At 53.3% G+C, this 16,414-nt stretch overlaps 6 protein-coding genes across 6 annotated transcripts; 4 read left to right on the top strand and 2 right to left on the bottom strand.

Annotated features, from left to right (window-relative positions):
- hapB (transcription activator HAP2) lies at positions 1 to 1,763 on the top strand. The gene is made up of 2 exons (XM_025642323.1): positions 1 to 111; positions 203 to 1,763. The coding sequence occupies exon 2, from the start codon at positions 494 to 496 to the stop codon at positions 1,610 to 1,612; it is 1,119 nt and encodes a 372-aa protein (XP_025507698.1). The 5' UTR covers positions 1 to 111; positions 203 to 493; the 3' UTR covers positions 1,613 to 1,763.
- A 1,998-nt stretch (positions 1,764 to 3,761) lies between these two features.
- On the top strand, positions 3,762 to 6,631 carry BO66DRAFT_398279 (putative arsenite resistance protein Ars2; the record flags this gene model as incomplete). The annotated part of the gene is made up of 3 exons (XM_025648633.1): positions 3,762 to 3,864; positions 3,932 to 5,946; positions 5,996 to 6,631. 3 exons carry the CDS (start codon positions 3,762 to 3,764, stop codon positions 6,629 to 6,631), a joined length of 2,754 nt encoding a protein of 917 aa, XP_025507697.1.
- Positions 6,632 to 7,060: 429 nt separating this feature from the next.
- Positions 7,061 to 8,966, bottom strand: BO66DRAFT_468296 (uncharacterized protein; the record flags this gene model as incomplete). The annotated part of the gene is made up of 5 exons (XM_025652641.1): positions 7,061 to 7,949; positions 8,077 to 8,219; positions 8,315 to 8,536; positions 8,599 to 8,703; positions 8,772 to 8,966. The coding sequence occupies 5 exons, from the start codon at positions 8,964 to 8,966 to the stop codon at positions 7,235 to 7,237; spliced, it is 1,380 nt and encodes a 459-aa protein (XP_025507696.1). The 3' UTR covers positions 7,061 to 7,234.
- A 599-nt stretch (positions 8,967 to 9,565) lies between these two features.
- BO66DRAFT_468295 (amino acid transporter) lies at positions 9,566 to 11,808 on the top strand. The gene is made up of 5 exons (XM_025652640.1): positions 9,566 to 9,918; positions 9,980 to 10,050; positions 10,111 to 10,224; positions 10,288 to 10,748; positions 10,804 to 11,808. The coding sequence occupies exons 1-5, from the start codon at positions 9,757 to 9,759 to the stop codon at positions 11,595 to 11,597; spliced, it is 1,602 nt and encodes a 533-aa protein (XP_025507695.1). The 5' UTR covers positions 9,566 to 9,756; the 3' UTR covers positions 11,598 to 11,808.
- Positions 11,809 to 11,879: 71 nt separating this feature from the next.
- On the top strand, positions 11,880 to 14,039 carry BO66DRAFT_314020 (uncharacterized protein; the record flags this gene model as incomplete). Its single annotated transcript, XM_025643414.1, has 2 exons — positions 11,880 to 11,940; positions 12,010 to 14,039. The coding sequence occupies 2 exons, from the start codon at positions 11,880 to 11,882 to the stop codon at positions 14,037 to 14,039; spliced, it is 2,091 nt and encodes a 696-aa protein (XP_025507694.1).
- A 605-nt stretch (positions 14,040 to 14,644) lies between these two features.
- On the bottom strand, positions 14,645 to 16,324 carry BO66DRAFT_388512 (uncharacterized protein). Its single transcript, XM_025646580.1, has one exon. The coding sequence runs from the start codon at positions 16,218 to 16,220 to the stop codon at positions 14,745 to 14,747; it is 1,476 nt and encodes a 491-aa protein (XP_025507693.1). The 5' UTR covers positions 16,221 to 16,324; the 3' UTR covers positions 14,645 to 14,744.
- Positions 16,325 to 16,414: the final 90 nt, after the last annotated feature.

The following is a 16,414-nucleotide window of genomic DNA, read 5'->3' as shown; positions in this document are numbered from 1 at the left end:
GGAGAAAGTCGCTTGGAGAAATTTGGACAAACAAGCGTTCAACCTTGCCCAGTCACCTCTTGTCGACGTCTCGAGTGTATTGGCAAAACAAAAGCGGAGGTACGCGCCCAGGTGCAAGCGCCTTTCTCTTCCCCCATCCACCCCACCCACTCCGAATCCAGTGACCGGCTGGTGCTGCGCTTCATGCTGACACTATAACAAGAATCCGCAGACCTTCCGCATTTAACTCGTCGAATCATCAGTCACGACCACAGACTATTTGCGGCCGCCTTTATTTTTCTGTGCACGACCGTAATCTTCTCCAAGTGCAACTGTTGCTTCACGACCTATCATTGTCCCTTGACCATTACCAACCTGGTCTCCGACAACTGAGCTCCTGTCAACCGTCTCGTCTTTGTAGTATCATTGGTTCTGACTAGCTGGTTCCTGACAGCCAGGGCGCTCGATCAATCCTCATTGATTGGAAGCGCGACAAGCTCGTCGCGACTTCACGATGGAATATCCTCCGCAATATCAACAGCCCCACGGGCAGCATCCCCATGCCCCGTCTCACATCGCTGCCCCTTACCAGACAGCGCCCCCGAATGCAGGTCCCGCTGTAGGGTCAATGACTTCTCCCACTAACCCCCAGGCACACATGCAACAAGCTCATCCTACACACCAGGCCTCCCCAATCGTTCCCTCACAGTCTCACTACCAGCAACCGCAAAATGCTCCTGGATCAGTACATCAGCAGATGAACTTTCCCCAATCGTACGGCGTCGCAGCTGCGATGCCGCAAACGTATGGAATTTCACCCACCCAGGCGGCTGCCATGGCGACGGCTGCAGCATCGGGCCCATTCTATCCCATCCATCAAGACTCGATGCCGGGTCAGATGGGACCTGGCCCTCGGGGATCTCCACGCATGGCTGGTGTTCAGGTTAAGAGTGATCGGAACCCTCGTTCCCCCCCTCAAATATCGGGTCAAATGGCCTCGATGGGACCTCAAGTACCGATGTCCCAGAGTGCACAGTTGCAGCAGCGTCGCATGAGCCATGTGGGCAGTCCTCACGTCCCGAGTGCGCAGCCTGTTCTTAACCACGTTGGCCGACCTTCCGTGCCGCCGGCCATGGTGGCTCCGCCCCAACCTCAAATTCAGCAAAGCCAGGCTTCTCCTGATATGGTTGCCGGTGGCGGGGATGAATCCCCACTGTATGTGAATGCGAAGCAATTTCACCGCATCCTGAAGCGCCGGGTGGCCCGACAGAAGCTGGAGGAGCAATTGCGACTGACCTCGAAGGGACGCAAGCCTTACTTGCACGAGTCGCGCCACAATCATGCCATGCGGCGTCCTAGAGGCCCCGGTGGACGCTTTTTAACAGCCGATGAGGTTGCTGCAATGGAGAAAAAGCAATCAGCCGGCGCCGTGGCTTCTGGGCAGGAGAACATTGACAGCAATGCTACGAAATCAGTGGGGACCACCTCCCCCACAGCGCAGAAGCGCAAGTCGAGCGACGTCAACGATGAAAATGCCAATCCCAAGAAGGTCAAGACTGTCGCCGCGAAAGCGAGCACAAGTGCCGAGGAGAGCGAGAACGAATCTGCTGAGCTGTCTGACGAGGACGGCTGAATATTTTGCCGTTCTAGGCCGCCAGCTCGTGCTCTCTTCTAATCATTATCATGGATTTACGGACAGTTGTTTTTGCTTGTTTTCCCTTTTTTTTTCTTCTTTATATTACAACCCCTTCGCTTGAACCACCCAGCGATGTGCACATGTTTACGTTCATACCATTATCTCTGTTGTCGCAATTTTCTTCTTCCATTCTTCCTCACGCCACCTTTCTACTTATGTTTGTTTATATCGTTATGCTGGCACGAAGTATTTTTACCACCACCCCTTACATCTGATGATGTTCAGCCTGTCAGGAATGCATGTGTGAGATGATTATGTTCTGTTATTTTCCTTTTTCTCTCTCTCGGGACGGTGCACGGTTTCCGAATTATGAAGGGATTATGTTGTTCATGCCACTGCTGATGCTACATGACCCAGCGTCTTTCCATTGGAGGTCTAAATTCTTACAGTCGATGGCAGCGCTTTATACAGACTGCTATCCAGTCCTATCGACGGGTACCCCAAATGTTATTGACAACTTTGTATTTGCGACCGTCATGGATGGCTTAAAATTTCCTTGACCAAACCTGCTATTTCACTTGATCTTGCCTCGGCGCGGAGTGGTTTTGGGGTCGATGGTTGGTAGTTAAAGAGTGGTCTGTACCTGGTAAAGCGCGAGCTGGTTGGAAGAGTGTCAACAGTGGTGATCTGACTGTTGTCAATTGGGACGTCCAGACTCTCGTGTCCGACTCAAGCCAGACGCAGGGTTCCTTCACCCAGGTCTTTCCCACGAACTCGATTCGTTGTCCTTCATCCATGGCCAGCTGATGGTTCGACCAATTCTGGTATTTGATCCGGCTTGTGATTTTCGACGGATGATTCCCATGCTAGTTATGTACAAATATGCCAGTTACCAGTTTTACCAGTTTTATCTCGATATTTCTGTCAGTTCCAAATCGGATACTGCTTGATCTCTGGATATCCAGGACGCGAGAGCTAGAGAGCTAGAACGTGAGAGACGTCACTGCCTTCTGAATATGATTTAGAGTACTTATAGACGCAGCTTGAAATTTGAGTTGAATTATGAGTAAAGAGGCATTTCGAGGGAAGCATTTCGAGGGAAGCATTTTGAGTGATCGAACTTGATAAGTATCTTATCTTGGACTCGGGGGCTTCGTTTCTATTTTAAAGTGGCGCGCGCTGTCACAGGCCACCGGCCTCAGGCCTCAGACAAACTAGTCCGAATGCAGATTAGTGGTAATTCATCCTCTGGGCTTCCAGCCTCATCTTTCTCCATCGTTCTCCCTCCCCTTCTTTCCTCCTTCCTTTCCTCTCCAGCTTTCCTCTCCCTCCCCCCCCCCACACCGATTGATCCGCATCACTATTCAGCTCTGTTGCGAGTTTGCTTATCTCGTTCCATCTGATCTTCTCATCGGGTTGGACGTCTGTTGCGCCAATTCGCTCTCTCAAGTGGACTATCCAGACCTCTCCGTTCCAAGGCTTCTCGTGTAGGTTGCCTGCCTTGCCTTATTACTCTCTTATCGTGCTCAGTCTATCCTCTTCCGTATCGCCTTTGTCTTTCATCTCCTCCCCCCCCACCCCTCCACAAATACCCTGCGCTCATTCTCATCAATCTCTCAATCAAAATTCATCGAGTTTCGATCAAGCCAATTATCTTCACTTGTGCCTGCGATTTTCTTTCTTTCAAAGCTTTACTTCCTCATCGTCGCGTCGCGCCGTGATCGGCCCTCGAGACCATCATCTGTGCTCTTGTCCATATTGTGCTCCCATTTCCTCCAATCGTTGTCTGGCTCGCGTGAGCGCCCTGCTTATTTCTCTCTCTTCTCTGGCTCGCTCTTGTCTCTTTTACAAAGAAAAACAATGCCTCTTCCTCGTCCCCTGGCCATTTTAGGGCCTACAGCCTCGTCCTCATCCTTTCATTTCCCGCCTTGTCCCTTCAAACCATCATCATTGTCCCGCCCTTGAGACACTCTTACAAGTGAAGGACGTACTCTAATCCGATGATGTCGCATCTTAGCTTATCCATTGTCCCTCCCACTTTTGGGTCAACTCGCGACCTGTTCTGCCATTCTCACCACCCGGACCATTCACCCGAAGTGACTTCCAGTGTCGGACTGTCCGATATTCCCTTCAGGGTATCGCTGTGATGGATGCATATGACACTTTCGGCTCTCCCGGGAGAAGCCGTGATGGCGGCGATCCTTACGCCACCCGTGCACCAGTCGATTCGTATCGCCGCAGATCGCCTGGTAAGTGGAAAGATTCTGGTCGTCTGTTTAGTCACACGGCCTACTGATAACATCTTGAACTTATTAGTGTCTCAAGACCGCCGTCGGGGTCGCGGCCGCTCTCGTTCGCCTGCCATGATCGATCGCTATGAACCGGTCGACCGTCGTGCTCCACGAGACGATTATTACGGCGCGTCCCGCGAGCATGCCGCGCGTGAGCGTGACGACCGTCGTTCTGCGCCGTCGCCCAATGTCGCCAACATCGATCGCTATGTCCCGGGGCAGGATTCCGGCAAGCGCCCGATTCCCACAAATCCTCTGCCTAACCCTCTCAACCTGGACTTCCAAGTTGGATTCAATTGGTTTGCAGAATGGTGGAGGGCGGAGCAGGCAATCAAGGAAGAGAAGGAACGCGCTAAGCACGGTGGCAGACGCCCATCGGATCGCGTCAAAGGAGAACGCGAGGCTCGCGAAGACAGAGACAGAGAAAGGGCACAAATCCAAGCTGCTTACGACGCCTACAAAGTTGACCTTCAAGCCAAGATGGCCCGCACTTTCGTTCAACATCATCGCAACGAGGAATGGTTCAAAGAGCGATATGTCCCGGAAGTGCGAGAGCCTCTCCGTCGCCGATTGATGGACTTCCGCATGAGCGCTTATGAGCAATGGGAGAACGATCTTGATACCGGCATCTTCGATGAGTTCACTTTGGAAGGTATCTACAAGAGCGAGAGCGACGGAGCCGGCGGTGTAATCGAGAAAGAAGAGGGCGAAACAACTGCTGTTGGCGAGACGTTGGGTGTCTTGGATTTGCTCCCAGCCAGAGGCGGCGACCTACGGGATGAGGCGTTATCCCAGTCAGCCTTACTGATCAAGACCTTGGCTCCTAATGTGAGTCGTGTCAAAATCGAAGAATTTTGCAAGGAGCACCTTGGGGAATCAGACGGAGGTTTCAAATGGCTCAGTCTAAGTGACCCTAATCCTTCCAAGAAGTATCATCGGATGGGTTGGATCATGCTTCACCCAGCTCCTGATGTTCCCATCGTTGAAAGAGGCGATGGGCGCGAAGAAGAAGGTGAAGAGATGGATCAGGATAGCAACTCCAACGGAAACGTGACCGTGTCGGCCGCTGAGAAAGCCCTCGAAGCTATTAATGACAAAACAATCCACGACGAAGTTCACGGTGATTTTGTCTGCCATGTCGGTGTACATGTGCCCCCATCGCAACCCCGCAAGAAGGCTTTGTGGGACCTGTTCTCATCCCCCGAGCGCATCTCTCGGGATTTGGAGCTGGCCAGGAGATTGGTTTCTAGATTGGACGCGGAGATGGGGGCTCATGCGGATGGATTCACCCGGATTGAGGAGAGAGTCGAAGATCTGCGCGGCAAGGGATGGCTACAGCCCCCTGTGACTGGCCCCGTTAGCGTTAAGAAGAGGAAGTCCGATTACGATGCTGATGATATCGATGAGGGCGAGGCCGAAGAAGGAGAGGAGCGGGAGGGATGGGAAGATGACGACGTGGATGACGAGGAACTTCTGGCCAAGAAGAAGAAATTGGATTTGATGGTGGAGTACCTTCGAAGAGTCTACAATTTCTGCTTCTTCTGTGTCTTTGAATGCGACTCAGTCCACGAGCTTGCCCGGAAATGTCCAGGTGGACATCTTCGTCGCCCACGTGCTGGTCTGACAACACAGTCCAAAGCTGTCGCTCGAGCTAGTGCACTGGGGCAGCCGTTCCCCGTCAAAAAGAAAGAGCCAAGCGAGGAGGGCGAGGAACAGCCGCCCGCTGTGGAGGAAAGACGGTCTCAACGATACAGCTCCAAGTCCGAACAACAGCTTCAGCGAGCCTTTAACTGGGTTAGGACCTTTGAAGACAAGCTCCTGCAAATCCTTGAGCCTGAAAATGTGGACATTGCGAAGTTAGGCGGCAAGCCAGTTGACGAGGCCCTGGAGGAGGAGCTGAGCAAGTCCATGAAGCAAGAGGACGAGTCAAAGTACCGATGCAAGGTTCCTGAGTGCACGAAGCTGTTCAAAGCGGATCATTTCTGGCGTAAGCACGTCGAGAAGCGTCACACTGAGTGGTATGAAAACATTCGCAGCGACGTAAGTGCTTCTATTCCCCGTGGGTTAAGGTGTCGCTAACAAGTCATAGCTTGCTTTGGTCAATGCCTACGTGCTCGATCCCGCTCGCATCGCGCCTTCCCGCTCGGATGCCAACAGCAACGGTCATTTCCCCTTGGGCACTGGACAAGGTCAGGCGGGTACTCCCCGCGGGTTCAGCCTGGCATCAATGCCGGCACATTTCGCAGGCAGTGGTGGTGTGCCCCCAGGTTTCCAGGGTCTCCCTGGCTCTGGATTGCCCGGGTTCATGGGTGTCAACAACTCATCCTGGAGCGGAAATGGTATAGTTCCTGGTGATGGCCATGGCTTGCATCAGCCCGGAGTTGTGCGTCGTGGTGGTGGTCGCTACAACAATCGCACCGGACCTTACGATCGCCGAGGTAACCGACATGGTGCACAAGCAGGTGGCATTGGCCGCTTGAGCCCGATCCGTGGTATGTCTAATATCTATGGAGCGGGAGGTCGTCTGCCGGCCAGTTCTGGAGCCCCATACATTCCTGCTGGCCACCCCGCTGCGGCTGCTATGTTAGGGGGCGGCAACTTCCCCGATGCCAGTGGGGCGCAACAAGGTATGGGTCCGCGCGAGGCTGTTCAAGGCCGCAGTCTGAAGAGCTACGAGGATCTTGATGCCGTTGGCGGTGCCGGCAGTGGGGAGTTGAATTACTGAGGAAATTAGCCCACCTTGTAACAATTTGGCGTTGGCTTTCTACTGCATTTAAACCTTTCGATTTAGTCTCGGCTTCGTTGCGTCTGTATTGTATTTCTCAAGGGGTTCTTGTCTCTTTTTCTCGCTTTCTTCTCCATTTGCAGGTCAAAAACTGGTTTCGACGCAGCAGGTAGTTTGGGGTTTCAGTTATGGTGGTACAGTTTACTCATCTGGGATCGAAAAACAGTTTCCTAGCATCGGCATTGCTGAGTTGTATCATACTTCCGTCTCTCTCGGGTTGAGCCAATGCTGCTCGATGGTCGTTATTTAATGGAATTGGTATGCGTTCATCTCTCCTCGGACCATTTCTCTATTTTAGTAACATGTAAGTATGGGTAATTCTTCAACAGCCCAAGTCAGGCTTCTGGTCTGAAGCTTTATCATGATATCGTCGATTTCCGCTCCGTAGTTCAGGTACTGTTCTATACTTTCCCATCGAGCGACGGCACGAGGCAGGATTGGAATACAGGAAATAGCCCAACTTTCGAAGTGTAGTTCTTATAGAATGCCCTTCCAGCGAGATTCTACTTACGGCAGAAGCCCGACGAGGCCGATCCGCCGACGCTAAATCCCCCCGAACCTTTCAGAGAACCTCCCACTGCTATCCCTCTTCCACCCTGCTGCGCCAGCACCCCCAATCCTCCCAGCAAGGTGATTCGGACGAGCATGTCCACCCTCGCCCGCCAGATTGTACGAGTCACTCCCACTGCCGCGTGACTCGCCCCTCCTAGAATTATCCCTCTCACCCTGATCGTCAACCCCCCGCTCCTCCAACTCTATGACCACCTCACTCGTCACCTCAATCTGCACGTCCTTCCGAATCCCCATCCCCATCACCCCCAGCTGCTGCTGACCGCCCCAGGCATGGCGCCCCAGGATCGGCTCCTCCTCGATGGTATCACCACCACCACCACCACCATCACCACCAGTGCCATCAGTACTGTAATCCCGACCCTCTTGCAGACCGCCGCGGGGTCCTTTCGTGGTAATGTGCTTCGACGAGCGGGAACCACCCCCGTCCCGCGTCTTCCTGGTCGTGTTCTGGTGCCGGGATTTGCTGTTGTGGGCGCCGCCGTCGCTTGTGTAATAGGCGAGGCCGTCGTCGTCCTCGTAGACGGCGATCAACATCTTGAAGGAGGAGAGGGTGAGGAGGAGGATGCTGGTGGCGAGGTAGAGTTCTCTTAGGATGGTCGGGGTGGAGGCTTCGAGGGTTGGGTTCGGGGAGTGGAGTTGGGTGAGGAGGGTGCGGTAGTGGATGGTTGTTAGGGGGATGAGGAGGCTACATTGTTTTCACTTGTCAGTGCTGCTTTTGCGAGAAAGGGGGGTTATGGGGGGTGTTTTGGAGTGAAGGATGGATGGATGGGGTGTGGATATGGTCATCGAGTCAGGTTGTGGAGAGAACGTACATTCCTCGGCTGCCGAGGAGGGAGAGAACGGTCAGTTTGCGGGATCGGCGAAGTCGGAGACTGTAGATTAGTTTGATGGGGTAGATGAATAGGAGGATTTCGAGGAGGATGTCCAGGGCGGTGGTTGCTGTCCAGTGGGGTTGCTGTGGGATTTGGGGAGGGTTAGGTTTGGGGAGGTTCGGATTTGAGGGATTCTGGGGTTGGGGATGGGATGGGATGGGATGATAAAAGCACTGACTAGACTGCGGCATTTGTCGTTGATGTCGGTCCATGGTTGGGTCCTGCTGCAGCGGATCCCGATGAGGATGACTGATACTATTGTCCAGATGATGGACACACCCAAGAGACTGCGTGGGATCCAGCGAGCCGCGTGAGTGGTCAGGTGTTGGTATAGAAGACTGGTGCAGCATTTGGAGAGGCCGAGGACAATGAGGTAGAGCAGGTCGGAGGCGTATGCGCTCTGGCAATCACTCGGGTTCAGTGATGGTCCGCATTTTGGAGGGGAATGACAACATGCTATACCTTGTCCATTCTCTCGGTGCTGGATTGGTCGAGGAGTTCGGAGCTCTTTCCCCAGCCTAGGTGCGTTTGGTAGAGAACGACACTTATTTGCGCGATGGCGACTGCCTGGCTTGACGTGTGCTGGCATTAGAGGTGGATCAAGGACTGAACAAACAGAGACAACAATTCCGTACCACTGCAACCCCTAGAAGGTAGTCATCGCTCAATGCCATCGACCGCTGCGTCGTTGCGTAGACGCGCATGGCTAGTGAGCTGAGGACTAGGAAAAGACACACGCTTGCGAAGATGATGATTAGCCCGGTATGGTTGTGGGCATTGTTCTCCGCCAAAGGCGGCGAGATGCCCGGAGGCAAGCTGGTATAGGTCATGAGAATATTACAGCCTTAGAAAGAGGAACGCATGAGTAGACGAAGAGGAGGATGCCACGCTGGGGTGGATTCTATGAAGTCGAGCAAGCATCCTCGCGGGAGCCGACCTCAGGGCAAAGTGCCGATACGATTTATGGTAGGTCAAAACCTGCGACTCCCCCTGGTTAGGTCCGCTGGTCCCCTCAAGCGTTCGAAATTCAGGATGCAGCGTGGCTGAAATGTGGCATACGCTCGAAGTACTCAGACGATGCATGGATTAGTCTTGGCGGCATCTAAAAGGCAGTTGGCCGAACCCTAAGAAACTAGCACCGACCGCGATTTTGTGCCGAGGTGGAAAAAGAGCGGTGGTAGTAGATAAGGGAAGGTCGAGACTAATCTTCAGGTGGAGACTGAGAGACAAGTAGGCTAAGCCTATCCCAATCAAGATAAGCATGTTAATCTAGTATTTTATTGTTGATTAGCGAGTGCAGGGATCAGAAATTGCTCCGCCGGACGGACCGTTGCTAGTTGATATCGAGGCGTGCGCAGGCGAGGTTTTAGTGCCACTAAACTCGTTAGTCCTGCAACACAGTCCTTTGTCTACCTTAACTTGCGTAACCCCGGTACGGAGAACGGTCTCAGGCAAATTTGCCTGGCGCTGGCGTGATTTGCCCCTTTCCCTGATTCCTTGTCCGAATTTCTCCCCCGCAGTCTCCGGTCGTCATTGATATGAAATTTCTTTGGGTCGTGACCCCCTCCTTCTGCTCCCTCCATGTCTTCTCCTTCCTGAGCTTTCAAGCAACCTGATCCTATGGCCAATCAACAAGATCTGCAACAATACAGCATGAAGGAGCCTGTGGTGACCGGCTTCCAGAGCATGGAGGTCAATGAAGTCAACGATGTGGATGAAGTCAAGGGAACACGTTATGATATGACGGAGATGGATCGCATGGGCAAGGCTCAGCAGTTCAAGGTGAGTGCCATCAGCATCACTTGCAAATTGTCTATTCTTTGCTAAAGAATGCAACTCATAGAGAAACATCCGTCCGCTGGCAGCGCTCAGTTTCTCTGCTGTTTTGCAAGCCACCTGGGAATATATCTTGCTGTAAGAAATCCACGGCCTCAGCTTTGGGCTTCGTTCGAATTCGTGTTCACAGAAAGACAGGTCCAACTATCAAGGTTTGCAGGATGGCGGGCTGGCGGGGATGCTATGGTCATACGTCTGGAGTACCGTGGGTTTCGGCTTCATCATCGTTTCCCTGGCTGAGATGGCATCGATGTAAGGAATCGGAAACCCCGAGCTAATAACCCTTCATGATGAGCTAAATATGTGGTCTTTTAGGGCTCCCACGTCTGGCGGCCAGTACCATTGGGTTTCAGAGTTCGCACCGGCCAGGTATCAGAAGTTTCTGAGTTATGTGACCGGTTGGATGTCGGTCCTTGCCTGGCAAGCAGGCACGGCCTCCGGTTCCTACTTGACAGGGTCCATCATACAAGGGCTGATCAGCGTCAGAGACCCTAGCTATGACGCCACGGGTTGGCAGGGCACCCTGTTTGTCTTTGCCATGATCTTGGTTGCGTATTACTTCAACGTGTACGCCTCGGGCCTCATGGCCCGCATGCAGAATGTCCTGCTCGCTACACATGTGCTCTGCTGGGTTGTGATCGTGGTATCGCTTTGGGTCCTGGCTCCCCTGCAGTCGGCTGAAGCGGTCTTCACCAAATTCGAGAACTTTGGTGGATTCTCTTCGATGGGGTTGACGGTGATGGTGGGCCAACTCTCCGCGATCTATGGCTGTCTGAGTAAGTGAATATCGCCTGCAAAGGAAGAAGACCCTTGACTGATCCTCTTCACTAGGTTCGGATGCAACGGCCCACATGTCGGAGGAAATCAAGGACGCCGGTCGTTATGTGCCCATTGCAATCACATGGTCATACTTCGCCAATGCAATCCTGGCGTTGATTGTGCTAATTACTATGCTTTTCGCGACTCCTTCCGTCGAGGATGCCCTGAACGACGAGTCAGGCTATCCTCTGATCTATGTCTTCAAGCAGGCAACTGATACGTCTGGAGTCAATGGCCTGATGGCGATTATCTTGATCCCTGTGATTCTCAGCAACATTCTATTCAACGCCTCCACCGCTCGGCAAACATTCTCTTTTGCTCGTGATCTTGGACTGCCGTTTTCAAAATGGACTGCTAAGGTGGACGAGAAGCGTAAGCTTCCGGTCAATTCGGTGATCCTGACCTGCGTTTTCAGTGCTCTCTTGGCTTTGATCAACATTGGCTCTGAGACCGCTTTCAATGCCGTGGTATCTCTCAATGTAGCCGCGCTCATGTTCTCCTATTCCATCTCCATGAGCTGTCTGATCTGGCGAAAGCTCTACCACCCGGAGAGCCTGCCGCCTGCTCGCTGGGGGCTTGGCCGCTATGGTTTGGCTGTGAATATCACTGGATTGATATATGTTCTCTTCGCGCTGTTCTGGTCATTCTGGCCAAGTGAGCTTCCTGTTGCGGCTGACAACTTCAACTGGAGTGTGGTGATCTTCGTGGCTATTTTCATCCTGAGTTTGGTCATGTATGTGGTCAAGGGAAGAGGGGAGTATGAGGGACCAGTGACGTTGGTCAAGAAAGGGGGTCACGACCTGTAGGCTATGAAGACGGATTGGATATAGTTCTTGAAGCCATCTGGGATAAAAATAAAGGAGGCGTGAGAGTTTGTACTGTAGTGTTGAGAGAGTTGTTTGTGAGGTTTGTGAGGTGCACAATGATGATGACTCAGCACGTGCGTGCATGCTCTGTGCGGGTCGGACAACCGACTGCCCCGCTGCGCCGTGGTCTAATCATTCGCTTCTGCGCTTCTCTGATCTCCAATAATACTTCCAAGGTTCTTATTGCCTGGACTCTTATCGTTTTTAGGTAGATACAGGTCGATGTCGACTGTGCCTACACAATCTCGACGCGTCTCACAACGCCAGCCTCTAGCATGTCGAGGTGAGTAGAAGTGGCTCTCTCTTGCCGTGGGCCAGTTCATTGGACCTCGCGAATAACTCGTGTCTTTAGAATGTACCAAAAGCAAGCGAAAATGCAGCAAGACCATCCCCTGTACCCGATGCAGTCGACTGAGGCTCAGCTGCTCTCGTGAAATTGTGCAGTTGCAGCGAAGCGCAGCGCGACATGGAGCTGAAGTAGACTTCCTCGACTCACTGGTCGGGGATTTGAACTTGCTTCTTGAATCTACATCCGCTACAGCAAAGCTAGAGCTACCACAGATCATATCGAAAGTTCGGAATAGAATTTTTCAGCTTCAAACGGGACTGGAACCTTCACTCGACCCCCAGCCACCTGTGCCCGAACCTCCGCTACCACCCGGACCAAATGAAGCACAGTATCATGCTGAGCTGGTGGAGCCAGCTGGTTCATCATTAGTGACTGCCATCGAGCATCTGGCATGGGGCAGAGACTCTGCCGGATGCTTTCCACATCTGAAATGTGGGTGTCAGTATAGCCGACCTGTAGTCTCCAGAGCAACTCCGCGCTCTTCTCAACGTTCATTTGACCTCGGTATGGATGCTTCCAGTGCAGAGAAGCTTATCCGTTTCCACTTATGCCATATGGCTTGGCACCATGACTGCATTCATGCGCCCACATTTCTCGAACAGTGTGAGAAGTTTTGGCGTACCGGCGAAACGGATCACGCATTGTGGATGGCTCTTTACCTTTCGGTTCTTGGAGCGACCGTGTTTGCTATGCGCATTAGCAGCCGAGCCAAGGCTGCTGTCGCTATCGACTTAGACATGATGCCTCCAGCGGATCATTTTCTGACGGCTATGCTAGAAGCTCTCTATGCCGGTCACTTTCTCGAGGACATGTCGATATATGCGCTGCAGGCGATTGTCATCTCCACTGAAATTGCCCATAACCTGGGCCGGAGTCAGCTGAACGCCACCCTATTCAAGGCAGCCGTACGTATTGCAGAATGTCTGGGAGTGCATCGAATACGAGAGGCGCGCGGAGCATCTCTGGATACCGAGGAGGCGTGGCTCGAGACCGTACAGCGTGAAGTGGGAAAGCGCGTGTGGTGTCAGATGCTGATTCAAGATCACTTCGCCATCCCCTTCACCAATACCTATAGCATCTCGCCCTCGCAATACTCTACGGGATCTCCGTTGAACGCGGACGACTACGACCTGACCGACATGCCGCAAACAGTCCCAACGGTGAGTAGCTATGTGCGGGCGCTACGGAAAATTGCAGATCTGATGCCATCACTGATCGATGGGCTGGGATCGATGGGCCAGCCAAAGCCTCTCCGAGAGCAGTATGCTCATGTCCTACTGCTGGACAAACGAATGCGCTCCGTTGTCAAGGGCTTCCCCCGCTTCCTGTTACAACCCGATGCTGAGAAGGAACTCGAAATCCCTTGGCTAGGGATCGCACGACGCAGTCTCGCGATCACGGCCGCGGAAAAGATCATCATGATCCACCGCCCATTTTTGTTCCTGTCATTTCACTCTTCTTCGTATCAGCACACCCGACGAACATGTGTTGCCGCTGCACTGACCATTCTACGCGAGCATGAGACCATCATCAACGAGGGCGACTTCTTCGTCTGGACGCACTCCGCTTTCTGCATCACGGCCGCGATCATCCTCTGCTTCGAGGTCAGCGTCGCCTCGAATGATAGCACCGGAGGCCCTGAGACCGATAAATTCCGGCTGGCGATTCTGGCCGCACGCAATCGTCTCGCAGACCAGAAGAGCGATATTCTCGCGCAGAGAGGCGTTGCCCTCATCGATGCAATTTTTGCCTCGGAGGGAAACCTGGACTTGGATTTTTATCGCGCGGTGGCTGATGTGCTACGATTTGGCCAGACCACACAAGGGTACTCCAGCAGCAACAGCACCACCACCACCACCAGCGCCACCACGACTACATTACCTATGCTCCCCGACATTTCCGAACCTTATCGCAGTCCAGGTAACACTGCTACTCCCGACTCTCAGTCCACCTTTGATCCGCACCCGGACAACATGGATTTCGAGACTTGGTTCAACCATATCTTCTACCAGCTCAACAGCTCGGCCACATGATTGAATCGCGTGCTTTTCTTTCTGGTGATGCACACTCTTCTCACGGACTCGCTACCGCTGATCATGGCGCGACTTAAGTCTCTGAACATGATGAGGTGGACTTCCTTGCTTTTCATGCTGGAAACCCACGTGCTGGGTTGTCTGGGTAAAGTGAGGCTTGTTGATCCGGCAGGATTGGCTCTAAAAGCGGGACGGGGGCTGGCTGGTGAAATCTTGCCTTGGGCGCTGCTCCTAGAAAGGCTGTTGGCCCTATATATCTGGTTCAGCCTCTTCCCAGAGACGGAGGGGCTCAGCGGAGCCTGTTACGGTGTCTTGTCTGGACTGTATCGGCACAAGGTCTTTGTTCTATGGTGGCTGCCATTTACCCAAACAATGTACTTGACTGCCCCAGTGCTCGGAAATAGACAGTGTCTTTAGGGCTTACCTGAAATCATAAGACACGAATGAATGCTTCGAAAGGGGGGCGGGCAAGGGTTGAATGCCGCGAAGACATGCGGGTCAATTTCGCCATCCGACGTTGGAAGAACCACTGCGTGCATGTGCTTATGATATCTTCGAGCTCAGATTGAAAACGAAAACTTAATTGATATAGGGTATCGAGTGAGAGAAATCTATATACTGGAAGTAGGTGAATAGCCAATGTAGCCAACTACGTCCAAGAAAAGTATTCCCTGGTCAGATCTGCTACAGTACCAGGGGGGGAAGCTACGGCATCTCTATGATAATCTCATCACCTCCGTCGCGCCACTGCGCCCCCATGCGCCGGATCCGTCGCTCACTAGCTAGAAACAAGAGCAGGTATATATGCGAGGCAATCTCCCCCCACGCGTAGATTTTGAGCGTCAAGCGCTGCGTTTCTGCCGCCGCTGCACCTGGCAAGGAAATGGGGGGTCCGGGGGTCGATTGTTTGGGTTCCTTCAGGGATGTTGGTGGCTGCGCATCCTCGAGAATGCACCATACGCCCCAGCCTGCACGACCCTCCTTGTTGATGAAATCGGACAAAAAGGTCCAGAAGCGGGTGAAGAAGGAGACGTCCCAGGTTGTACTGGTGTTGGTGCTGACGGGATTGCCATGGGGTACAGTAGGTGACGGCGAGGATTCGGATGGAACGAGAGTCAAGTGGAGGAACCAGTAGCCTCGTTCGAGGGGGTCTAGATCTCGCGTTTGTTTGACAGGGGTATACGTTCGTCCTGAGCGGAGACGCGTGGCTAGCATCGCGAGGGTTGGAGTGATGTGGGTTTTGAAGGGTAATCTGGAGACTGGGGGTAATGGCGGGTGGATCTTGAGGGGCGTCGTTACTAGGGCATTTTTCGTAGAGGGCGTGTCGTGGCAAGGGGCATCAAGTGCTGAAGAGAGATTAGGGACGGATGGGGTGGATTGTGCGTGCTCATGCCACGGCTGATTATGACTTGGTTCGTTTTGGCTTCCGGGCAGAGGCTCGTCATCTCCCTGTTTTTCGGGTATACCAGGCGGACTGACCCGATTCCGCTTCGCTGGAGGAACGTCTGTTATAGGTGGCAGATTATATTTGCGACGCGATACAGATACAGGAGACGTTGTCTCCTGCGGGGCGTGATCGGGCTGGGGTCGCACGGGCGGAGCGTCATGTCGGACGCGGTCCGGAGAGCTGGTATACTCTTCTCTCTCCGGTATTGGAGGATTTACCCCGCTTCGCTTCGCTGTATGTACATCGGTTGTAGGTGGCGACGATCTGTGAGCGCGTACGGTGGCAGTGACAGGAGAATTGATCTCTTGCGAGGCGAGGATATCCTGCTGAGTTTGTTCGGGTTGCGAGTCTGGAACCACACTAATGGGGGTTCCGAGAGAGTCGGCGACGTGCTGAGTTTGCTGGCCAGGTGAAAAGACCCCGGCCAAGACTGGTATTGTTTCTGGTTGCCGATGAGGTATATGCAAAGAGCCAGTGTTAGGCTCTCGATTATCATCGTCCGCCTCACCACTATTGCTGTTCGCGGTCGATCTTACTGCCGCCGATGAGGCGGCCAGTTGTGCGCTGTCGGCAGTGTTCACTTCATCGGTATGGTCATTGTCCGATCGCAAGGTGATCACTTGGCGGGTGGAGGCCTGGAATGCGAGGATGGCCTCGACTTGAGCCCGATAGCGTGCATCGTCACGGACGGTCCCGGGCGCGGAGATGTGAATGAGGATTTCGGAGTCGGGCATGGCATCGGGGAGGCAATGGACAAAATCCCTGCGCGCACATGGTGGATCTCGCTTTGACTTTCAATCCCTAAACCTTCTTGTCTGGTCAAGGTGAAGGGGCTGTGGATGGGAACGAAGCTGAAAGAGAAGGAGGGGAGGGGCAAAAGGTCAAAGGTCCAAGGCCGAGCGGAGAAAGAGCTGAGAGTCTCGCCGCC

The sequence above is a fragment of the Aspergillus aculeatinus genome (genome assembly GCF_003184765.1).
Source record: "Aspergillus aculeatinus CBS 121060 unplaced genomic scaffold BO66scaffold_5, whole genome shotgun sequence".
NCBI classification, from domain to species: domain Eukaryota; kingdom Fungi; phylum Ascomycota; class Eurotiomycetes; order Eurotiales; family Aspergillaceae; genus Aspergillus; species Aspergillus aculeatinus.
The sequence above is the reverse complement of the archived record's forward strand: the minus strand, read 5'-3'. Positions and strand labels throughout refer to the sequence as shown.